This window comes from Salmo trutta, chromosome 2, assembly GCF_901001165.1.
Source record: "Salmo trutta chromosome 2, fSalTru1.1, whole genome shotgun sequence".
NCBI lineage: Eukaryota > Metazoa > Chordata > Actinopteri > Salmoniformes > Salmonidae > Salmo > Salmo trutta.
Window position 1 is genome coordinate 18,280,272 of NC_042958.1, and position 25,861 is coordinate 18,306,132.

Sequence of the window (25,861 nt, forward strand, 5' to 3'; positions counted from 1 at the left end):
CTGTGCATTACAGGGAAGACATCCTCCTCCCTCATGTGGTACCCTTCCTGCAGGCTCATCCTGACATGACCCTCCAGCATGACAATGCCACCAGCCATACTGCTCGTTCTGTACGTGATTTCCTGCAAGACAGGAATGTCAGTGTTCTGCCATGGCCAGCGAAGAGCCCGGATCTCAATCCCATTGAGCACGTCTGGGACCTGTTGGATCGTAGGGTGAGGGCTAGGGCCAAATCCCCCCAGAAATGTCCGGAACTTGCAGGTACCGTGGTGGAAGAGTGGGGTAACATCTCACAGCAAGAATGGTCAAATCTGGTGCTGTCCACGAGGAGGACATGCACTGCAGTACTTAATGCAGCTGGTGGCCACACCAGATACTGACTGTTACTTTTGATTTTGCCCCCCCCTTTTTTCAGGGACACGTTATTCCATTTCTGTTAGTCACATGTCTGAGGAACTTGTTCAGTTTATGTCTCAGTTGTTGAATCTTGTTAAGTTCATACAAACATTTGCACGTGTTAAGTTTGCTGAAAATAAACGCAGTTGACAGTGAGAGGACGTTTCTTTTTTTGCTGAGTTTATATGCACACAGTACAAATCAAAAGTTTGGACAAATCTACTCATTCAAGGATTTTTCTTTATTTTTACTATTTTTACATTGAAGAATAATAGTGAAGACATTACAACTATGAAATAACAGACATGGAATCATATAGTAACCAAATAAGGGTTAAACAAATCAAAATATATTTTCGATTTTCGATTCTTCAAAGTAACACACATTTATCAGGTTTCAGGTATGACCCAGATGCAGACAGTGTCGAAGAAACAAAAGTTTATTTCTAGTACGGGGCAGGCAAACGGCCGTTCAACAGCAGGCAGAGGTCAGTAATCCAGAGAGGGTGCAAAAGGTCCAGAATGCCAACAATCTTGAAGGAGTTTCCACATATGCTGAGCACTTGTTGGCTGCTTTTCCTTCACTCTGCGGTCCAACTCATCCCAAACCATTTCAATTGGGTTGAGGTTGGGTGACTGTGGAGGCCAGGTCATCTGATGCAGCACTCCATCACTCTCCTTCTTGGTCAGAAAGCCCTTACACAGCCTGGAGGTGTGTTGTGTCATTGTCCTGTTGAAAAACAAATGATAGTCCCACTAAGCGCAAACCAGATGGGATGGCGTATTGCTGCAGAATGCTGTGGTAGCCATGCTGGTTAAGTGTGCCTTGAATTCTAAATAAATCACTGACAGTGTCACCAGCAAGCACCCCACACCCTCACTCCTCCACGCTTCACGGTGGGAACCACACATGCTGAGATCACCTACTCTGCGTCTCACAAAGACATGGTGGTTGCAGATAGCCAATGTGCGGGAGCACTGGTTGGTCGGGCCAATTGAGGTAGTATGTACATATGTACAAGAATGAATAGTTAAATTGACTGTGCATATATGATAAACAGAGAGTAGCAGCAGCGTAAAAAAGGGGTTGGGGGGGGGGCACACAATGCAAATAGTCCGGGTAGCCATTTGATTATCAGTTAAAACTGTTGAGAAGCCTTTTTGTCCTAGACTTGGCACTCCGGTACCACTTGCCATTCGGTAGTAGAGAGAACAGTCTATGACTGGGGTGACTTGGGTCTTTGACAATTTTTAGGGCCTTCCTCTGACACCGCCTGGTGTAGAGGTCCTGGATGGCAGGCAGCTTAGCCCCAGGGATGTCCTGGGCCGTATGCACTACCCTCTGTAGTGCCTTGCGGTCAGAGGCCAAGCAATTGCCGTAGCAGGCAGTGATGCAACCAGTCAAGATGCTCTCGATGTTGCAGCTGTAGAAGCTTTTGAGGATCTGAGGACCCATGCCAAATCTTTCTAGTTTCCTGAGGGGGAATAGGTTTTGTCGAGCCCTCTTCATGACTGTCTTGGTGTGTTTGGACCATTCTAGTTTGTTGTTGATGTGGACACAAAGGAACTTGGAAGCTCTCAACCTGCTCCACTACAGCCCCGTCGATGAGAAAGGGGGCGTGCTCGGTTCTCCCTTTCCTGTAGTCCACAATCATCTCCTTAGTCTTGGTTACGTTGAGGGATAGGTTGTTATTCTGGCACCACCCGGCCAGGTCTTTGACCTCCTCCCTATAGGCTGTCTTGTCGTTGTCGGTGATCAGGCCTACCACTGTTGTGTCGTCTGCAAACTTAATGATGGTGTTGGAGTCGTGCCTGGCCATGCAGTCGTGGGTGAACAGGGAGTACAGGAGAGGACTGAGTACGCACCCCAGGAGGGCTCCAGTGTTGAGGATCAGTGTGGCAGATGTGTTGCTACCTACCCTCACCACCTGGGGGCGGTCCGCCAGGAAGTCCAGGATCCAGTTTCAGAGGGAGGTGTTTAGCCCCAGGATCCTTAGCTTAGTGATGAGCTTTGAGGGTACTATGGTGTTGAACGCTGAACTGTAGTCAATGAATAGCATTCTCACATAAGTGTTCCTTTTGTCCAGGTGGGAAAGAGCAGTGTTGAGTGCAATAGAGATGGCATCATCTGTGGATCTGTTTGGGCGGTATGCAAATTTGAGTGGGTCTAGGGTTTCTGGGATAATGGTGTTGATGTGAGCCATTACCAGCCTTTCAAAGCACTTCATGGCTACGGACGTGAGAGCTACAGGTCTGTAGTAATTTAGGCAGGTTGCCTTTGTGTTGTTGAGCACAGGGACTATGGTGGTCTGCTTGAAACATGTTGGTATTACAGACTCAATCAGGGACATGTTGAAAATGTCAGTGAAGACACCTGCCAGTTGGTCAGCACATGCCCGGAGCACACGTCCTGGTAATCCGTCTGGCCCCGCAGCCTTGTGTATGTTGACCTGTTTAAAGGTCTTACTCAAGTAGCCTTCCCTGTAGCTCAGTTGGTAGAGCATGGTGTTTGCAACACCAGGGTTGTGGGTTCGATTCCCACGGGGGGCCAGCACAGGGAAAAAAAAAAAAAAAAAAGAAATGTATGCATTCACTACTGTAAGTCACTCTGGATAAGAGTGTCTGCTAAATGATGTAAATGTAAGTTGGCTATGGAGAGTGTGATCACACAGTTGTCTGGAACAGCTGATGCTCTCATGTATGCCTCAGTGTTGCTTGCCTTGAAGCGAGCATTGAAGTGATTTAGCTCGTCTGGTAGGCTTGTGTCACTGGGCAGCTCACGGCTGTGCTTCCCTTTGTAGACTGTAATAGTTTGCAAGCCCTGCCACATAAGACGAGCGCCGGTGTAGTATGACTCAATCTTAGCCCTGTATTGACGCTTTGCCTGTTTGATGGTTCGTTGCAGGGCATAGCAGGATTTCTTGTAAGCTTCCGGGTTAGAGTCCCGCACCTTGAAAGCTGCAGCTCTGCCCTTTAATCCATGGCTTCTGGTTGGGGTATGTACATACAGTCACTGTGGGGACGACGTCCTCGATGCACGTATTGATAAAGCTGATGTGGTGTACTCCTCAATGCCATCGGATGAATCCCGGAACATGTTCCAGTCTGTGAAAGCAAAACAGTCCTGTAGTTTAGCATCTGCTTCATCTGACCACTTTTTTATAGACCAAGTCACTGGTGCTTCCTGCTTTAATTTTGCTTGTAAGCAGGAATCAGGACGATAGAGTTGTGGTCAGATTTACCAAATGGAGGGCGAGGGAGAGCTTTGTACGCGTCTCTGTGTGTGGAGTACAGGTGATCTAGGTGATTTCCCTCTGGTTGCACATATAACATGTTGCTAGAAATTTGGTAGAACTGATTTAAGTTTCCCTGCATTAAAGTCTCCGGCCACTAGGAGCGCCGCCTCTGGGTGAGTGGTTTCCTGTTTGCTTATTTCCTTATACAGCTGACTGAGTGCGGTCTTAGTGCCAGCATCTGTCTGTGGTGGTAAATAAACAGCCATGTCTTAAGGTAATGATGGACTGTTGTTTCTCTTTGCTTATTTGTGCTGTTCTTGCCATAATATGGACTTGGTCTTTTACCAAGTAGGGCTATCTTCTGTACACCACCCCTACCTCACTGACTGATTGTCTCAAACGCATCAAGAATGAAAGAAATTCCACTAATTAACTTTTAACAAGGCACACCTGTTGATTGAAATGCATTCCAGGTGACTACCTCATGAAGCTGGTTGAGAGAATGCCAAGAGTGTGCAAAGCTGTCATCAAGGCAAAGGGTGGCTAATTTGAAGATTCTCAAATATAAAATATATTTTGATTTGATTGATACTTTTTTGGTTACTACATGATTCCATATGTGTTATTTCATAGTTTTGATGTCTTCACTATGTCCTAAAAAGTTCTTTATAAATTCTTCTGTCCTAGTTAAAAACAAGTTATCATCCAATAGGCTTTGATAACATTTCCAATATCCTCGGCCCACATGGAAATTCTATAAGAGTAATATATATGCCAATGATTTGATGGTCTGAACGCATTCTGTCCCCTATCAACACTTTTCTTTGTGCGTGCATGTGTTTACGTTTCTGTGTTTGTTCTAAATATGCAATCAGCTGGCTGTGGGCATCCCCGCTTCTCACACGGGTTCCCGGGTTTTACAGCTGTTGGGGTGTGTGTGTGTGTGTGTGTTTAGCTTTCTGGGCCTCTCTGTGTCTTTACAGTATATGTGTGTTTGACTGAGTCTAACCTCACTCTCCTTTCTCTCCTGTAGGACCCAGAGACACTCTGTCAGCCAGAGTCAGACCAGATGAGTCCAGACGAGCCACAGGTGACAATAGATACCTGACTCAGCTACATCACAATGTACTGGTAGTAGAATAGTTGCTACAGTAAGATCTTTATAGTTTGGACCAGCAGCACTATAGAAAGCTGCTTTCAGTTTATTTTCAAAATAATTTGTTAGAGTTTACATGCTCGATTTTTCCTTACTTTAAAATACAAATTGGTTGTTCATGAAAAGAAAGAACACAAGCATACTTTTAAGATGTAATATTAAGAACTATTTGACTGTATATGAAATGTGTGGATGTTTCTCCCCAGTCTCCCTTGGACCTGAGAGACACAGGGAAATGCCTGAAGGTCCAAACAGCCACACCACATCTGGTCAGCCTGGGCAGTGGGAGACTGAGTGTGGCTATCACCCTACTGCCCCTTAAAGAAGGTAACACACACACACACACACACACACACACACACACACACACACACACACACACACACACACACACATGATTAGCCCATACATGCCATGTCCCTTTTATCTGTTTCCCGAGAACCCCCTGTAACCATGGTGACTGCTACTGGGGAGAGGGGGTGTGAGGGAGAGAGAGAAAGGGAGAGAGGGGAAGAGAGAGAAAGGGAGAAGGGGAGAGAGAGATGTGGGAGAGGGAGAGAGAGAGGGGTGATAAAGAGATATGGGGAGATGGAGAGAGAAAGAGAGTTTGGGTGAGAGAGAGGGAGAAATGGGGAGAGAGAGAAAGAGAGTTTGGGCGAGAGAGAGGGAGAAATGGGGAGAGAGAGAAAGAGAGTTTGGGCGAGAGAGAGGGAGAAATGGGGAGAGAGAGAAAGAGAGTTTGGGCGAGAGAGAGGGAGAAATGGGGAGAGAGAGAAAGGGAGAAGGGGAGAGAGAGAAAGGGAGAAGGGGAGAGAGAGATGTGGGAGAGGGAGAGAGAGAGGGGTGATAAAGAGATATGGGGAGATGGAGAGAGAAAGAGAGTTTGGGTGAGAGAGAGGGAGAAATGGGGAGAGAGAGAAAGAGAGTTTGGGCGAGAGAGAGGGAGAAATGGGGAGAGAGAGAAAGAGAGTTTGGGCGAGAGAGAGGGAGAAATGGGGAGAGAGAGAAAGGGAGATGGGGGGATGTGATACTCTGGGAGGAAATCAGGTCACAATAGAGCCAGGACAGGGAGCCAAGCTGACTTCCCCCCTCAGGGAACACTAAAGACACACACACACGCATGCACGCAAATGCAATCACACACACTGTAACAAGTGCACACACATACATGCAAGCACACATGCACACAGTCACAGTATTTTTACTATATAATGACATAATTACAGTGTATTTATAGACCTTTCAGTAATTGACACCACAGGTGTCTCTGGTTCATCAGTATTCCAGACAGATATCTTGCTAACAAGCCAACAGGGTGTAGATGGTAGCAGAGATAACAGAAATCTACACACAGAATCAGACTGACTGGTAGGGAGACTTAAACACTCTCTTAAACAGATGTGCTAAGCTTAGCTGACTATATAACTCTCTAGCCTAACAATGCAACACTCACCCCAAAAAATTCTGATCTAAAGTCAACTCAACTTTCCCCCACAATGACATAACATACATTTTTCCAGGAGTGACCCGTATCGGGCGTGAGGACGCGGCGGTACCCCAAGACATCACCATCCAGGGTGTAGGCATCGAGGCGGAACACTGCATAATCATCAACACGTCAGGGGTCATCATCCTCGACCCTTGTGGTAACCTCTGCTCCCTGGATGGCGTCCCTGTGACATCACCCGTCCCGCTCACACAAGGTGAGATATACAGAGCAATGCACACACAGGACCGCAAACAAACACACTTTGGCGCCACCTACTGGTAGTACTTGTTTAAATGCAGTGTTGTTTGCCTTGCCTGCATTGGTTACAAATGAAATCAAATGTTATTCGTCACATGCTTCGTAAACAACAGGTGTGGACTAACAGTGAAATGCTCACTTACTTACTTACAGGCCCTTCTCAGCAATGTAGAGAGAAAGAATATAGAGAAATAATAGAAAAGTAAACACCTAATAATACTGTAGATACACAATGAGTAATGATAACATAGATAACATACAAGGGGTACCAGTACTGAGTCGATGTGCAGGGGTACGAGGTAATTGAGGTAGATATGTACATATAGGAAGGGATAAAGTGACTAGGCAAACAGGATAGATTATAGACAGTAACAGCAGCGTATGTGATGAGTCAAAAAGTTAGTACCAAAAGGGTCAATGCAAATAGTTAAATAGTTACCTAGCTACCGAGACAAACTATTTAGGAGTCTTATGGTGGTAGAAGCTCATCAGGGTCCTGTTGGTTCCAGACTTGGTGCATCAGTACCGCTTGGTGTGCGATAGCAGAGAGAACAGTCTATAACTTGGGTGGCTGAAGTCTGACAATTTGTAGGTCCTTCCTTTGACACCACCTGGTATAGAGGTCATGGATGGCAGGGAGCTCGGCCCCAGTGATGTACTGGGCCGTACGCACTACCTCAGTAGCACCTTGCGGTTGGATGCCAAGCAGTTGCCATACTAAGCTGTGATTCAGCCAGTCAAGATGCTCTCAATGGTGCAGCTGTAGAACTTTTTGAGGTTCTAAGAGCCCATGCTAAATATTTTCAGCCTATGAGTGTGTGTGTGTGTGTGTCTATGTGTGTGAGTGTGTGCGCGTGTGTGGTTAGCTTTTGCCTTCCTGTATACACTGAGTATACAAACATTAGGAACACCTTCCTACTATTGAGTTGCACCCACTTTTGCCCTCAGAACAGCCTCTATTCGTCGGGGCATGGACTCTACAAGGTGTCGAAAGCGTTCCACAGGGATGCTGGCCCATGTTGACTCCAATGCTTCCAACAGTTGTGTCAAGTTGGCTGGATGTTCTTTGCGTGGTGGACCATTCTTGATACGCACTGGAAAACCATGAAGGCATGAAAAATAGCAGCGTTGCAGTTCTTGACACACTCAAACCGGTGCGCCTGGCACCTACTACAATACCCCGTTCAAAGGCACTTAAATATTTTGTCTTGCCCATTCACCTTCTGAATGGCACACATACACAATCTATGTCTCAATTGTCTCAAGGCTACACTGATTGAAGTGGATTTAACAACTGACCTCAATAAGGGATCATAGATTTCAACTGGTCAGTATATGTGACGGAAAGAGTAGGTGTTCCTAATGTTTTGTACACTCAGTGTATATGTGTATGAATCGTGTGAGTAAAGTTTATGACCCGGGTTCTTCATGGTGTTGTGAAGCTGTGTGTGTGGTGTTTGTGTGTGGTTGAGCCATTAGCCTTTTAGTTTAATTATCCTTGGTTTGGAATGGATAGCTCCTGTTGTTTACAATGCAATGACTCACAACTTCCAACTGCAGAGAACATACTCGTCCTTTTCCATTCCTCTCTTTCACTCTCTCTCTCCTTCTCCTTTTCAGTCTCTCTTTAGACATTTCTTTCTCTCTCTCTTTTAGTCCTTTTCACTCTCACTTCTCCTATTTCTCATCTTTAAATCCTTGATCCATCCTCCTTTTCATTCTTTCCCTTCCCATTCATTACCCAACATTCCTTTCTCTTTTTCCTTCTTTGGGTTTTTGGAAGGTGTAAACAAGAACGCAAACACATTCCTCTATTTTAACATTCTCTCACTTTTTCCCCCTCCCTCTATCCCCATTAATCCCCCTCTCTCTTTCCACACCTCTTCCCCAGCTCTCTGTCGTGGTCTGGTCTGACCACTGTCAGTTAAATATTGACTGACCTGTTTGTTTTCTCACTGTGGCTAGCTGACTTAAATATTGACAACATCTTGGTATGTATACGTCGTGGAGGCCAAGGCATTGTCTCTATACTGCGCTCACATAGGAATTACGGTATTTTGCATGTAAAAAAAAAGAAGGTCAATGTTTACATGACCCCCTTTCAAACAGGCCCATTTTTACCACATTCTTGCCTGCATATAAAAGTTAAATAAAAAAATATGCCTTTTATACCTCCAGTGCCCATGTGCAGATGTGGGTGGACGTCTATTTGAATAAAACCATTGAATATACACCATCAAACAAGAATTCATTATGAATTTGTTTAGGCAGGTCCAAAACAACAGAATGGCATATTTTGAGTTTAATCATTTTACATCCAAATGAATGAAATCAATAGTTCATTATTTTGTTCATTAAACAGGCAAGCCACACTTACCAAGATCACAGTCAACGCACATATATTTTGTAGTAAGAATCTACTTGAATATAACAGAATAAAATACAAATTGACTCTAGCTACAAAATGGGGGAAGTCCTCCACCCTTCTAATTTCCTTAATTGTGTCACTAGAGTCAAATAGTTCCTATGGCACACATCAGAATCAAATACTTTCTATAGAACAAACTTCACGTCAGGATAGGCAACCAAAATGAATATGTATGGTTGTTATATTAAACATGGAGGAGTGAGTAAAATGTAGGCAAGCAATAAACATTTCAGAACAACTACTAGTCCAATAAGAAATGGGAGAGATGACGAATTTTGGCAAAGAGATTTATTTATAGACTAATACACTTGAAACAAATAGCCAACCCGAAACCTGCAGACATTACTAGTGCCTCTCCGCTATCAAACCACCATAAAAAATCAAATGAAACACAGCCTAACCTGATCATTGACAGCTGCCTTGAAGGACACAGATAAAAAATGCTGCTACTAAGATCAGTGAAATGTAGGCTAAACTGGCAACGGAGTGAAGAAACGAAATCTCAACTAGCAAGCCAGTCGCAGCAATGAAGAATTGAGTGTGTGCACGTTCACGCAAAGGGGGGGGGGGGCTCTGGCAGGGGGGAGATTTTCGGCACAACACCCGCAATACCTTTCAGATACAAAGGAAAGGCGGAAAAACATCTTAGTGTGAAAAGAGAGGGATGATAAGAAGACAAAAAGGCCAGGGCAGAGGGCAAGAGGTAGAGAGAATGGGAGAGTTCATGGTAAGGACAGAGAAGAAGGAACAGAGAGCGAGAGAACCTTGTGGGTTTTAGAGAAAGAGAGTGTGAAATGGAAACATCCTCTAGGATAATCTCTCAGGCTACAGACGTTGGCCACACACACACACACACACACACACACACACACACACACACACAAAGTGATGTAACTGGAGTGTTTTGTTGGAAATACATATTGTGTTTGCAGAGTATTGCCAATAACAGAGATTACAAACCATACCGCTGACTCATATCAATATGATGATGTGGAGGCACCAGACAGACACACACACACACACACACACACACACACACACACACACACACACACACACACACACACACACACACACACACAGAAACACTATCCCTAAACATGTGTCTGCCAGGAGCAGAGTGATTCCTCACGAAACCGGGACAAAAAAATACCATGATTTTGGTGAATTTGACTAAATTTAACCCATAGAATGTCCTTTTGAAGGAAGGATTGTTTACATATATTTGACATTTGTTTCTAAAAGCATAATTGAGAAATAATTGATCAAATGTGGGATATTTATGGAATTTTGGCCTTACCAAGGCCTCCTTTTTTAAAATTGAACCCTTATTGTACCAGGTAAGTTGAGTGAGAACACATTGTCATTTACAGCAGCAACCCGGGGAATAGTTACAGGGGAGAGGAGGGTGGATGAATGGGCCAATTGGAAGCCGGGGATGATTAGGTGACCCTTATGGTATGAGGGACAAATTGGGAATTTAGCCAGGACACCAGAGTTAACACCCCTACTCTTACGATAAGTGCCATGGGATTTTTAGTGACCACAGAGAGTCAGGTCACCCGTTTAACATCCCATCCAAAAGACAGCGCCCTGCACAGGGCAATGTCCCCAATCACTGCCCTGGGATATATTTGTTTTGACCAGAGGAAAGTGTGCCTCCTACTGACCCTCCAACACCACTTCCAGCAGCATCTGGTCTCCCATCCAGGACCAACCCTGCTTGGCTTCAGAAGCAAGCCAGCAGTGGGATGCAGGGTGGTATTTTAAGAGACTGTAATGTTTTATCTATAGGTGCTACTAAGCAGAAATTGTCATATGAAGTGTCACCACTTGTTCTGTAATATGGGTAGTATTTTGATTTCAATAAAAAATGTCTTACATTAATTTATGAATATTGAAAAATAAAAACATGAATATAGCAAATATACACATTTTGATTAGTCAAATTTGTCTATATATTCGTGAACATAATAGCCTATATACTCTACACGGGCATATCAATGTTCCGGAGTTAAATTTCGTGAAAATCCCCAAAATCATGGTCTTTTTTTGTCCTGGTTTTGTGAGAAATTACTCCTCTGAAAATATCAGAGTGGATGTTTTTCCCCTTTTCTCTCCGCCCTATACCATGCAGTCTCTCTCTCTCTCTCTCTCTCTCTCCCTCTCTCTCTCTCTCCCTCTCTCCATCACAGTTCTCTACCTCATTCCCTTCTATCCAAGGCTCTCACTTATTTTCTAGTCCACTGTCTCTCTTTCCTTCCCATTCTATATTGAGTAGTTTTCTGAAGCTGTTCTTCTGTGCATCAGATCAAAGTTGTTATCTAATTAAACATTTAGGCTGAATTTGGGAAAATATGGCTTTGATAAAAATCACATCTATTTAAGTTTTTGAGTTGTTATTTTCTCCCTCTTAGCTGTTGAGCTCTATAGATGTGAGGTTGGCTATAGTAACATTCCTCTCAAGGTGTTTCCACAGAGAAGGGAAAAGTAGGCTAGGTAGACAAAGAAATAGAGTAAGGGGGCGGGGACCAAATACCTCTGGCTTTTAAACCGCTGTGTTCCAACCAACAGAGAACGGGGTCCGAGGCTGTTTTAGCTGAAATGAAATGCATTTTTAATCAAATACATTCGTTTTGGGTTTTACAAGAGGCTGCTTTTGATCTCATTCAGAGCTCGTAAACTTTCTTAGGGGACGGTATTGCTTTTTACCCCAGTCTATTCGCGTCAAGCAGACGTCACCACCCCCTTTTTTGGAGAGTTGGTGCGTTCCTTACCTCAACCCCATCTGGATGGAAATCTGTTGAACCCCGAAGTCCCGAGTCATTTCTGGATCTTTGGACTGGGCTGAAGGAGGATAAGAACGCGATGGTAATTGTTCAGACATAGAGAAAGAACCGAAAATACTGCAGTTGTATTCACTGAATGGGACTCAGTAAAAAGGTTAGTAAAGATAGCCTAATTTCAGAAATTCCCTGACTTGGAAGACCCCTGTGAGTGCGCGTGCATGTGTACATCAATTTGGTGTTGTAGCCTTTTGTGACTAGAAAGCGGCAATAATCAGTTGAAACAAGAACACAGCGGGGGCCCACCCCTTTTTTCGGTAAAAAGATGAGGGATGGGGCTGGAGAAATGCAACCAATCTCAAATTCATAGACCGAGCTATGGATGCAAGGTCTGACCATCCATGATATCAAAAGTATAGTTTTAACCATGTTGAGGCTATATAGTGTTTGTTTACATTTGTTTCGTTTACAAACATTGGAGTGAAACAAGCTTATATTTTGGGTTCTGATGCTGAACTAAACTAAGAATAAGTTACATTTTTCTAGAACCAATGGGTACGTTTAATTCAGAACTCCCAAAGTAGATAAAGTAACTTGCCCCTTGAAGGAAACGTACTTTAATTTTTATGATACAGCTCTTTTTATTGTTAGGCGAATTTTTGTTTGTCAGCTGCTCTTGATTAGGCTAAATGTTTTAGGAATATAGCAAGGGTAGGCAACAGGAAACCATTTGCGTCACGCTTACTCTGTTGCAACCATAAATTGTATAATTGAAATAAGAACCTCCTGCTTAAATGCTTTCAAGATAGTCTTTTATATTGTCTACGTTTGCAGGGGGAAATTAACTTCATGACCTACGATCAAATTTGAAAAGGCTAGCTTGACGTCAACAAGGTAAGCGGAACCGTACGCATCACCTTTGTGAAGAATGGTATTAGCGCGCGCACCTCAGGGGTTGTAGTTCACAGACAGACAACGACGTGATTGGTTTTCACTTGACAAGAAAAAACAGCCTGCGGTCATAGAAAGTAGAACTGAAGTGACGCCAAAGGAAATCTGTATCTGCCTTCCTAGGACTCGGTTATTGAGAGAGTGCCTTTGATTTAAGATGTCAAGATTAGCCTCATTACTTTTATTTGTTTCATAAAGGAGAGAGGACATGTAATTGAAAGCGGCAGCATCTGTCAGGTGACATGACAACGCTACTCATGTATACCAGCTGCGTCCCCTGTTCAAATGCATCCTCCCTCCCTCCCTTACTTTCTTTCTTCCTCCTATTCTCCTTCAGGCTATAGTAGGCCTATTATTCAAAGGGACACTAAATCGTGTCAGTGATCACACTGAGGAAGGAATGATGCATTGACTTTTGCAGTGTTTTTTTTTAGGGCCCTGCAAAGCCGCTGTGATCCACTCAACACATCCAAGCAGCAGACCAGAAGATTGAGCCCCCCCCAAAATCCAATGACCTAGATTGGAAGATTGTTTTTTTGTGTCAGTCAGTGTGCTCATGGCCAGTGTCCCACACATGCTATTTGGTAGTTATAGGGGCCATTACCTCACCTCCTCCCCTCCAGCAGCCTCCATGTAAGAGAGGCAGGGTGACATATAGTCTGTGGAATAAATGTCTAATTGTTTAATATTCTAACCTAATGGTCCACATTTGGCAATTAGATAGACACTCTCTTATTCCTAAATATAGACTGGTTTCCCTCCCATAACATTGTGGTTCTGTGTTAGGTTAATTTAGATTAACCAGAAGAAATTGGTACCAGATGTCTTCTTCACTGGCATTTGTGAGATCAAAGTGTGTGAGGTTATCTTTGTAGCTGGGGATATCTGTAAAAAACAAGATTGGTGTGTGTTTGTTGTTTGGAGGGGTTGTTATTTGTTGTTTTGGGGAGAAAGGAAATTAGAATGTAGTGTAATGAACAAATAAGGGCAACAGTCCTATAAAACTGGCAGACTGTTGAGTCAAGGAATTTGAGTTTATGAAGAAAGACTGCTGTTACACACACACAGATGTTCTCTCTCTCTCTCCTTTCCTCTGTTTGCTGTCATGCTAAACACCATATGGTACTGTGAGTGATTAAACAGAGACTGTAAACAGTCTTTATACACAACCATGGTCACACATGGCATATACAGTGTTGTTTTCCTATGATTCTACACTACCTGACCAAAAGTATGTGGACACCTGCTCGTCAAACATCTCATTCCAACATCATGGGCATTAATATGGAGTTGGTTCCCCCCCTTTGCTGCTACAATAGCCTCCACTCTTCTGGGAAGGCTTTCCACTAGGTCATTGAAAATAAGAATTTATTTTTAACTGACTTTCCTAGTTAAATAAAGGAGAGAAAAAAAATATGTTGGAACATTGCTGCGGGGACTTGCTTCCATTCAGAGCATTAGTGAGGTTGGGCGATTAGGCCTGACTCGCAGTCAGCGTTCCAATTCATCCCAAAGGTGTCCGATGGGATTGAGGTCAGGGCTCTGTGCAGGCCAGTCAAGTTCTTCCACACCTATCCGGTGTATGTGACAATACAACATATTTGTTTATTTATTTTGGATTAAGTCGCATGCATGGACACCTTTGGGATGCATGTTGTAGTCTTTGATGTGTGTGAAGATACGGGCCAAATCATCACAATGTGTCCTATCCTACTTTGTTTACTGTGTAGTGCCTAGTCCAGCTGCATAGACTAAACAGTCCTGTGTGAAAACATTCTCAATTCAAAGGAAAAGGTCAAAACCAGAATTTCACATTTATGTCTTGAGTACTATTTCCTGTGGTAAGTGTGTGTGGGTAATAAGTCACACTCAGCAGTGTGGTATGAGAAGTTTTGGTTTTAGTCCTGTCCTTGGCTTGGCTTATTCTCTAGAAATACTACAGCGAGCCCAGAAAAGTACCCTCAGCTAAAAACAAATACACACACTTGCAGTTTTTCAGGAAGTGGGAAGCATGTCAGATATATTTCTTTACACGACCTGACACACACACACACACACACACACACACATTAGTCACTCACACATTAGTTGCACACATCAGCTACATGTTAAAACCACACACACACACACCAGATCAGACTCTGAGCCCTCTAAGGGAGTCACGTCATCCCTATTACCCTCTCCTAACATTGGGGTTTTGGGACCGAGAGGAGAGTGAGAGAGAAAATTAGCCCAGACATTTTTTCTATGCTATATTTTTCCTTTCGCTCGCTCTCTCTTTCCTCTCCCCGGTTTGGTTTACTCTCTGGTATCTGTCTGAGTGTAGGTATCTTTGGTATCAGACAGATGGATGGAACAGTTCTGTCATTTTGACATTGTTTTTCTCCATATTTAAGCTGCTTGGGAGGGATCCCTGAAACTGAAACATCAAACCTACAAGCATCAGCATTGTTTAATACAGAGATAATATTTCAATCCTACACGAATCAGCATTCTTTAATACAGAGATAAGTGGCTGAATTGTTTATCTGGATCATGTGGAAGGGTCAGTTTGAGGCTGGCAGAGAGATGGCCAAGATGGTGTTCTTTTTCTGACCTTCACTCAGGGATCTTCTTACCACTGCATTCAAGAGAGAAATAAAGAGAGTGATAAGGCCCCCCCTTCGTTCTTTATCTCTCCCTCTTTCTGTGAGGTATTTGGACAGCTGTGCATGACTGCTGTGTGTGTGGGTGTGAGAGAGAGGGGGAGAGAGTTATATGAGGTTGTGACCCTGATGTCTTGTTTAATACCTGACTCTGTGATCCTAATTGATGGCCAAACACTGTGGTCTGGAATGGCCCAGACTGTGTGTGTGAGTGTGGTGCAGATGGATCGTCTGTTATACAGAGAACCTAGAGGTCTAACACATGTACTGTGTTGAATTATTTATTCTTCTTCTGTCTCTCATTTAGTGTGTGTTTATCTGACTTTGTTTTCTCTCCAGGTTACTCTCTGTGTCTGGGTAAATCCTACTTCTTCCGCTTCAACCATCCAGAAGAGGCCAGCCGTATGAAGAGCATGCTGCCCCAGAAGAGCCCTGTCTCTCCTCTGGCCTACAGCACAGGTAGCACACACACACACTCGGCCCTACCCTCTTTCACCTCTGACCTCCCTTGACCCCAGTCCTCTCTTCTCCTTTGTTCCCCCTCTATAGATCCCATATCAACCCCTAGTCCCACAGTTATCATATCACTTCCTCTCTCCCACTGTTAGGGTACAGTTACAGGTGGAGCCCACCATGACAGGTGTGCGTGATAGAGACGCAGTCATGTGTAACTACTTTATTGAGGAAAAATGTACTTGCTTTGACTCTGATATGTGGTTGTCTCACCCAGCTATCTTAAGATGACTGAACTAACTGTAAGTCCTTCTGTATAGAGGAGACTAAAGCATTCTTAGGTCCTTAATGTGCATGTGGATATCTTCATAGATATGCTTTTGCTGAGGCAGAGGGTCTTTGACAAGTCACAGGGTTAGAAACACAGACACACACACCTAAAACACACTTCTCAAGACGGGTGGAATGTTTTTCACATCTGGCAATAGCTGTCGTCGTGGGGATGCAGCTGTGTTCCGCTGTAACCGTAGTGATTGATCTCTGCATTTGAACATGGTGTGTGTGTCTGCATATATATCATCGCTGCTCGCTCACTGTCTCGGCAGCTAGACAGCAGGAATGTACACACACAAATATACATCTGTATAGGGGTCACACACACACACACACACTCAACTCAATTGTATAGGGAGGAGCCATGGACCTTTTTTAGTGTTAATAGTTTTATAAAGATCAGAGTGAGCTGATATTAACCAGACCTTAAAGGAAAATCTGTCTATTAATGGAGTCTAGTGTGATTGTGTTTCTGACAGCGTCTCGAGACCAGATGTCTTCTGCTTTCTGCCCCATTTATCCCCCTCCTTACAAGGCTGAGGTTAAACCTTTACACACCAGGACCCCTCGCTCACACAATCTTACCTACACACACTCTCATGTGTGCACACACAGGACATGCACAGTATACATACTGTCATGCCCACATTTAGTACATGTATACACACACCTCTAGGTAAACACACTTCGGACATGTGTACACACAAGGCACACATGTCCGTCTAAGTTTAGTGATTCTATGTGTGTTTTGGAGGTCGTGTGTGTTACTGTCTTGACGGTGTGTAAAGAGTGGTCCCATTACTCAGGGTGAAATGGCTAACCTCCTTGTCTCCTTTTTGTTTAGCTCATTGATGAGTAAAATGACTAGGTTTCCTCTCCATTGGATTTTCAAGAGGGGATTGAAGATATTCCTGACCACTGAGAGGCTTTCTATTTCCCCAGGAAGTCGGTTTCTCTGCTACTTTTAGAGACCTGAACTACCGTGCGTGTTAGTTTTAAACCTGAGAATAGGTGGGAGCGTGTAACTGAGTTTTTCTCTGTCTGTGTGTGTTGGCTCTTGGGCCCTCGGTGTTATAGGCAGTTTACTGGCAGCTCTCTGCTGTTTGGGTTATGAGTGTCCTGCCAAGTCCAGCTATGAATAGACTTAGCTGCAGGTACGACCACCATATAACTTTCTCCTTTACTCTCAGACCAAAACCACACAGAAGAAGGCACACGTTGACGCACGATTACACAGAGATATTCTCCGAATAATAAGAACACCTTCAGAACTATAGGCTTCAACAGACGAAACAGATGATGGACAGAGAGCTCATGTAAAGGAGGTTTTTTTTTTACTGTTCACTTAGTGGTGAAGATAAGACACTTTCAAATAACATGTCTTATGTGTATTCTTTTCTGCTTTCTCCTCTCCTGTATCTACTGTTGCATTGTCAAGAATTTCGTTGGATGGTGTATACCATGTGTATCCTGTACATGCAACTAATACAACTTAAAGTTGAACTCCTCTCTCTCCCTCCCTCCCCAGACTATCTGAAGTTCAGTAGTGACTACAGCCATGGGGTGGTGGGAGGGGCCGGCAGTGCAAGAGGGATGCGTTCTGCCTCAGAGCTCCGTGATTTGATGGACACCTTACAACGAAAGAAGATCGCCCTGGAGACCAGCCTGAGAGCCAATGGGGACTCTAGCCCCTCCTACTTCAGTATGACACAGGTATGACAGCTGTAGCTCTCAATGAACCCCAGCAGAACTGAGGCATGCACTACATGGACATGGTATGACACTTCTAATGTCTTTTCCCCTCTCTCCCAGTCTCCACCCACCACGCCTGTGACCTCACCCACCTCGATGTCGTCAGCCTATCAAGAGCAGGCTAGGCGTTTCTATGGCTCTGATCGCCCTCCCCTCTCCGTCAAAGCCGCCGCCCCTCCCTCCCCCTCTCGGCGCTCTGACCCCCCTTCCTCCCGATCCTCCATAACCCGGAACCAATCCTATCAATCACAGGACAGCCTGCTGGCCTCCCCTGGCGACGGGCGACACCAACTAAACCCAAACTCCTCCCCCCTGTTGTCGATGTGGAATGGTGGAGGTTCCTCTAACTCAGTGGCCGGTGGTGAGAGCCTCTCCTCTCCTCCTCCACGCTCATCCCTCTCTCCAACCAGTGGAGCAGCCAGCGTGCCCTCCAGCCCACGCCTGGGACGCCGAAGTCACGGCAACCATGAGCCGACACCTAGCAACCGAACCAGGAAGTACTCTGCAGGATCGATAGGCGGCATGATGGGAAGTCACAGCCTCTCTCTGCCCCGCCTCTGCCCGTCATCGTCGCCACGTTCCCATGATAGTGGAGCCTTGGTGCTCTCTACCCTCCCCCCAACCTCGCGGCGCTCTGAACCTCTACGCAACTCTTCTCACAACAATAGCCAAAACCACACCACAAACAGTAACTACAACCATAACCAAACCACTAACTTTAACTACAGCCAGGCCCAAAACATGAACCACAAGGGGAACCAAGGTGAGGGGGTGGTATCCATCTCCCTCTCCTCCCCAAAGTCTCCCACCCAGGCCCCTCCAGACGTGACTGTCCCGTTCCGATCAGGGGGCTCCTCTAGTCCCCGCGTGGCCAAGAAACTCAGCCTCACCTCCACCAGCTCCACATCCAGCCTCCAGGAGCCAGAGTGGCCAGCCAACTGCGGAGTCTCCCCTGGACCAGAGCTTTTTTTCGGGGAGAGGGAGCACAGGGGTGGCAGTCTGGAGCCTGGTCTAGGGTTAGGGGAACGGAGACAGTCTTTTGGGAAGGGTGGGCTTGAACCAGGGTTTGGTCTGGGGGAGAGAAGACAATCCTTTGGAAAGGGAGGGGTAGAACCTAGTTTGGGATTAGGGGAACGGAGACAGTCTTTTGGGAAGGGAGGTATAGAGCCAGGTTTAGGGTTAGGGGAACGAAGGCAGTCATTTGGGAAGGGAGGGGTGGGGCTGGGGGTGGGGGTGACCCCACCGGGAGGGTTCAGGGCGAGGAGTGGTAGTATCAGCTCCCTGAGTGGGAAGGAAGAACTGACTGACTACCATCATCGCCAGCGAGATGAGAGACTACGAGAACAGGAGGTGGAGAGACTGGTGAGTAGTGTGTGTATGTCATTTTTAATAGATCTGAATGAAATAGCAAAGTTATGAGGTGGAATCAGATATCTTCCCTCTGACCTCTCGACCTCCTAAACACACGGGAGCTGCACTGTTGGGGCATATACACACAGATGAATATATGCACACAAACATATGTTCCCTCAGGGAAGTACTGCCTCTGGCTGCTAGCCTATGTTAACATGCTTAGCTATTCTTACTCCTCCGCTGGGTTGGGTCCGGTTTAGAGGAAAACACTGGCTTTTTTGGGCCCGCTGTGGTTTTGTGTGTGTGTGTGGTTCCGTAAGTGGGGCCATCTGCAGTTCAGCACAGTTGGGTTGGTTTGGATCGTTAGGAACCCATAACAGAACTGTCAGATGTGGGCTAGAACCAGATTGTATTAGGAGAGCAGAAATATAGGGCAGGTGGATACACACTCTCTCCCTTTCTGACACACACACACACACACACACACACACACACACACACACACACACACACACACAAAGTAAACAGGGCTAAGTCCAAAATAAAGACGTGCAGCCACAACTACGGCCGGTGGCTTTCATACAAGTGTTTGGCAACGTGAACGTCTTTTGAAGTGGGCTGAATATTCCCAGAGGATCATTCCTCAAAGTATTTTCCTTAGTGATGTAAAGGCTGCCTTCATGGGAGAACATACAAACATGTCAGAAACGCACATCTATGCACCAATCACTCAACAGAATTAGGCTTTATCTCAATAGTCTAAAATAGCTTCTTCTCCTAGTTTCCTCTCCTTCGTCTTCACTATTGTAGACTATTGAGATGCTTCTCCTCTGTATGCTAACTGTGGATCTACTCTGCCCTCTAGAGGCGAGACAGGAGAACTTCACTACTATTCTGTCCCTGATTTCACTATTGGGAATTTTTCTTCCAACAGCTGCTCGCTCCTATGCTGGGTGAGGGAGAGAGGGAGATCTCAGTAAAACAAAAAATAATGGTGTTCCAAAAAAGGCCCAGTTGCCAGGACCACAAATACAAATTCCATCTAGACACCGTTGCCCTAGAGCAGTGGTTCCCAAACTTTTTATAGTCCCGTACCCCTTCAAACATTCAACCTCCAGCTGTACCCCCTCTAGCACCAGGGTCAGCGCACTCTCAAATGTTGTTTTTTTGCCATCATTGTAAGCCTGCCACACACACACTATACGATACATTTATTAAACATAAGAATGAGTGTGAGTGTTTGTCACAACCCGGCTCGTGGGAAGTGACAAAGATCTCTTATAGGACCAGGGCACAAATAATATAATAATAATAATCAATAATTTTGCTCTTTATTTAGCCATCTTCCCTATAAAACCTTATTTGTGAATTACTCATTATCCACAGGTTAATGAGTAGGGTGTGCTTGAAAGGATGCACATAACTCTGCAATGTTGGGTTGCATTGGAGAGAGTCTCAGTCTTAAATCATTTTCCACACACAGTCTGTGCCTGTATTTAGTTTTCATGCTAGTGAAGGCCGAGAATCCACTCTCACATAGGTACGTGGTTGCAAAGGGCATCAGTGTCTTAACAGAGTGATTTGCCAAGGCAGGATACTCTGAGCGCAGCCCAATCCAGAAATCTGGCAGTAGCTTCTGATTAAATTACATTTTCACAGAACCGCTTGTTGCAATTTTGATGAGGCTCTCTTGTTCTCACGTGCGTTACCGCTCCACTATGTCTCCCTGTCATGGCTTTTGCGCCATCAGTACAGATACCAACACATCTTGACCACCAAAGTCCATTTGATGTCACAAAGCTGTCCAGTACTTTAATAATATCCTCTCATGTTGTCCTGGTTTCCAGTGGTTTGCAGAAGAGGATGTCTTCCTTAATTGACCACCCATAAACGTAACAGACGTATACCAGGAGCTGTGCCAGGCCCGCCACGTCTGTTGACTCATCCAGCTGTAATGCATATAGTTAACTGGCTTGTATGCGAAGCAGTACTTGTTTCAAAACGTCTCCTGCCATGTCACTGATGAAACAGTGTTAAAAAAAAAAAAGTTGAAGAAGAAAAGTTACAAAAACAATAAAATATTTATTCGGCTTTGCGTGTACCCCTGTAACTATTTGATGACATATTCTTTTGAAACTTTTGTGAGTGTAATGTTTCCTGTAAACATTTACTGTTTATTTCACTTTTGTTGATCTATTTCCCATGCCAATAAAGCCCTTAAATGGAATTGAAATTGAATTGATAGTGGTGGGTAGAGACAGGGAAGGGAGAGAGAAAAAATGGAGGAGGGCAGAGGGGGAGATTGTGAATGGGGATAGGAGAGGGATGGAGAGAGAGCAAGACGGGGAGAAAGAGTGAGAGGGTGTTGATATGGTGAGAGAAGAGGAAGGATTGCATTTCTATATCAGTATATCCTCTCCTGTGGGTGCCAGGGCTGTTTGTGATCAGATCAGGTTATACCCAGAGCCAGTTGTTATTAACTGTACTCCTTCACCTCCTTTTGTGTAGTAGGTCTACAGCGGTTTGTCTCCATTAGTACTGAGTCAGGTGTCAAATTGACAGAATATTGCTTTACTCTGCTACTTGTTGACTGACTGTTGTTATTATTGGCCTATGTTTGTGTGTATGTGTGTGTGTGTGTGTTTGGGATTTATTTCCAATGTCGTATGTAGTACGTTGGGCTTTTCCGGTTGGAGAGTCTGACTCCGAGCCAATAACATTCGCAGGAAAGCCTCCTGCTGCCTCTTCTCTCTCACACATACAGACACACATACAGACACACACACACACACACACACACACACACACATGAATGCTCTCCTCTCTCTCCCTCTCTCTCTCTCTCTCTCACTGTATCTGCTAGCAGTCACTCAGTTCTCGGGGCGATGTGGTTTCTAATTTCTCTCACCTGCAGCAGTGCATTGCAGATAGCAGCCCACTGTCTTAGTGAATTTCTATAGCTAGTTCAGTAGCACAGCGCTTGTAGTTAGTTAGCTATAGGTTTAGTTTGTGTTACTGTCGGCTGTCGTTATTCTCTATGAGAGAAATATAAGGGCTATGAGAAAATTCTGTTTGCCCTATGGAGATCTGTGAGGAGAAATGCTCCTAATGGCAGCCATGCTTCCACAGGTAATATCTGTGTATTTGGCTCTGTTGGATATAGATAAGAATCCGTGTGTGTGTGTCTCTGTACATATATATCGAAGTGTGTCTGTGTGTGTAACTCTGTATGTACGTATTTTTGTGGGCTTTTAACTGTGTGTGCTGTGTTGTAGGAACGCCAGCGGCTGGAAACCATTCTGTCTCTGTGTTCAGAGCTGGGTCGATCGGAGCAGGACAGGGAGAGGGGTGTTGGTTCCAGTGTCGATACTGGTGCTGGTCTAGCCGACCTTCAGAAGATCAACCGGGAACTAGAGAAACTCCAGGTCTCTGACGACGATGAGTCAGAATCCGTCTTCTCCGACTCAACCGTTAACGGAAATGGGGCTGGTAGCGGCTCGGAGAACGGTTACTATGGTAACGACGAGGAGCGTCCAGTCCGACAGCGACGGAGCAGCGGCCACCGTGACAACAGGGCGGAATCGCCGGCCATCAGCCTACGAAGCTCCACCACCTCACCCACCGCGCGCCTGCCGAGGACCAATCGGGTGAGAGTTTTTTACTTTCTCGCTTTTACTTTCTTAATCTCTCTCTTTCTCCCATTTATATTTGATATCTTGTTCTCTTTCTCCTGTACTTCTTTCAGCCAACCTCCCTGCCTCTCTCTCACATACACACACACACAGAGATACATAAGGTGCTACTGCTGTCCTTCCTCTGAGTAAAGCTTAATTAAGCCTTGTTAAATGATTGACAGGAGGCAGAGTGTTTATCACCTGGCAACCTGTTAATGAGACCTCTGGTCAGGCAATCCTTACACAGGCCTAATCAAGCTTAATAACAGCCTATGAAGCTTTATGCAGCTTAATGTAGCTTCTCATGACTAAATGAGAGTTAAAGAGGAGAGTGGTAGAGAGAAAGAGAGCTCCCCTCTCACTGTAAACAGAAGAAAACACACACTAGCCATGGTCATGGCTCAACCCCTCCTTGTACATTCCTTAGTTCTGATGTGGAAACTCCTCTGGAATCTGACTTACCTTACCATTTAAGGTCCACATACTGTATTTTTATTTTCCCTACTCTCAAAAATGTATTTTCTTCTTAGACCTCCACAGCAACCTATTGTTTTAGAGGTCAGGGTTGTTTGTTGTTGTGAATTAGTCTTCTATTTTACTGTGAGAACCCGGAGGTGCTGGATACTGTAAAAACTGGTTGCTGTGAGAGGTCACACACACACACATGAGATATTTACAGTCTGGTTATTAGATTAGAGAGTGCTAAGGATAGCAACCTAAGGTGGGCAGCTGGTGTGTGGGTGTGTGTGTGTGTGTGTGTGTGTGTGTGGTCCGTATGAACAGTTGCATAGTTTCTGGTGAGTAATTGAAGAACAGAAAGGTACTCTACAGAAAGCTTAATTGGTTGGATTTAGCGATCATGTTAATACCTAGAACTTTTCTATGAACTGTAGTGTTTTTCACCCCTCATTCAGGACAACCTGTAGCTTTTGTTTCTAGCCCTGCACTAACACACATGATTCAACTAATCATCAAGAGCTAGATAAACGGAATCAGGTTTGTTAGTTCTTGGCTGGAAACAAACGTATTCACTCCCTGTAGCTCTCCAGGACCAGTGAATAAAGAACATAGCATAGATTCCATTGTGAGAGTGTGACGTCATCTTTAGGCGCTGGTGGAGGAGGGCCAGCGGAGGCAGGAAGTGACCCGTGTGGAGGAGGAGAGGATCCAGGTGCTGAACAACATGGAGGAGCTAGAACAGAAGATCAAAGAACTGGACAACCAGATGGACGAGTCTCTCAGAGAGGTAGAAGGATGGAGGGAGAGGGAGGAAGGCAGGGAGGGAGATGGAGGGAGAAGGATGTGGTAGAGAGAGGGATGGAGGGAAGTAAAAATGGTGGAGAGCGATGTAGGGAGGAAGAAGGAGGTAATAGAGGTAGAGATGGATAGACTCACTTTCTCTCCATCCAGGTGGAGGTGGAGCGTGCCCTGGTGGAGGCAGAGCAGCAGGCGGAGCTAGCAGCCTTGCAGCAGGAGAGAGATGCTCTGGAGACACTCAACACCAAGATGTCTGACATGGAACAACAGGCACAGAACCAGAAGACTCCGGTAATACCACTGTGTGATAACACTGGGGCAACTGGGGTCAACGCAACATGAGGGAGGGAGAGAGAAAGAGTGTGTGTCTGTGTGTGTACTGCTATATGGAGTTTCTATGAATTTGTGGTGTCATAAGCACTGTGTGCATATGTAATGAGCATGCTGCAGTATGTATTCTCTAGCCACATCCAGCGATACATTGATTGACATGTGACTAGCTGACTTGGTATGTGTTAATCCCTGTCATGCAGTCTCCGGTCCAAATATACAGCTGTTAATACACAACAGGGTATGGTGGTTACTACCCTAGCCTCTCACACATGGGGGGGGGTAAAGTGGTTACTACCCTAGCCTCTCACACATGGGGGGGTAAAGTGGTCACTACCCTAGCCTCTCACACATGGGGGGGTAAAGTGGTCACTACCCTAGCCTCTCACACACGGGGGGTATATTGGTCACTACCCTAGCCTCTCACACATGGGGGGGTATAGTGGTCACTACCCTAGCCTCTCACACATGGGGGGGGGGGAGATAGTGGTCACGACCCTAGCCTCTCACACATGGGGGGGTATAGTGGTCACGACCCTAGCCTCTCACACATGGGGGGGTATAGTGGTCACTACCCTAGCCTCTCACACATGGGGGGGGGGGGGGGAGATAGTGGTCACTACCCTAGCCTCTCACACACGGGGGGGGGGGAGATAGTGGTCACTACCCTAGCCTCTCACACATGGGGGTGGGGGGGGGATAGTGGTTACTACCCTAGCCTCTCACACACGGGGGGGTATAGTGGTCACTACCCTAGCCTCTCACACACGGGGGGGTATAGTGCTCACTACCCTAGCCTCTCACACACAGGGGGGGGGGGTATAGTGGTCACTACCCTAGCCTCTCACACACGGGGGGGTATAGTGGTCACTACCCTAGCCTCTCACACACGGGGGGGTATAGTGCTCACTACCCTAGCCTCTCACACACAGGGGGGGGGGGTATAGTGGTCACTACAATAGCCTTTCACACACGGGGGGGTATAGTGGTTACTACTCTAGCCTCTCACACACGGGGGGGTATAGTGGTCACTACCCTAGCCTCTCACACACGGGGGGTATAGTGGTTACTACCCTAGCCTCTCACACACGGGTGGGTATAGTGGTTACTACCCTAGCCTCTCACACACGGGGGGGGGGAATAGTGGTCACTACCCTAGCCTCTCACACATGGGGGGGGGGTATAGTGGTTACTACCCTAGCCTCTCACACATGGGGGGTATAGTGGTCACTACCCTAGCCTCTCACACACGGGTGGGTATAGTGGTCACTACCCTAGCCTCTGACACATGGGGGGGTATAGTGGTCACTACCCTAGCCTCTCACACACTGGGGGGTATAGTGGTTACTACTCTAGCCTCTCACA

At 45.5% G+C, this 25,861-nt stretch overlaps 1 protein-coding gene across 9 annotated transcripts in view; it reads left to right on the forward strand.

Moving 5' to 3' along the window:
* Positions 1-25,861, forward strand: part of LOC115152595 (pleckstrin homology-like domain family B member 2) — a 50,149-nt gene that overhangs the window by 8,493 nt on the left and 15,795 nt on the right. For 6 of the 9 annotated variants that reach the window (XM_029697406.1, XM_029697384.1, XM_029697386.1 and 3 more), the window contains exons 2-10: positions 4,665-4,721; positions 4,994-5,114; positions 6,308-6,490; positions 15,684-15,803; positions 17,659-17,843; positions 17,943-19,244; positions 22,511-22,882; positions 24,018-24,155; positions 24,320-24,457. In XM_029697406.1, coding sequence (XP_029553266.1) covers positions 4,665-4,721; positions 4,994-5,114; positions 6,308-6,490; positions 15,684-15,803; positions 17,659-17,843; positions 17,943-19,244; positions 22,511-22,882; positions 24,018-24,155; positions 24,320-24,457 — 2,616 coding nt within the window. Of the gene's footprint in view, positions 1-4,664; positions 4,722-4,993; positions 5,115-6,307; positions 6,491-11,713; positions 11,906-12,582; positions 12,643-15,683; positions 15,804-17,658; positions 17,844-17,942; positions 19,245-22,510; positions 22,883-24,017; positions 24,156-24,319; positions 24,458-25,861 lie in introns of those variants that run through there. The other 3 variants (XM_029697403.1, XM_029697396.1, XM_029697404.1) reach the window with 3 other exon arrangements.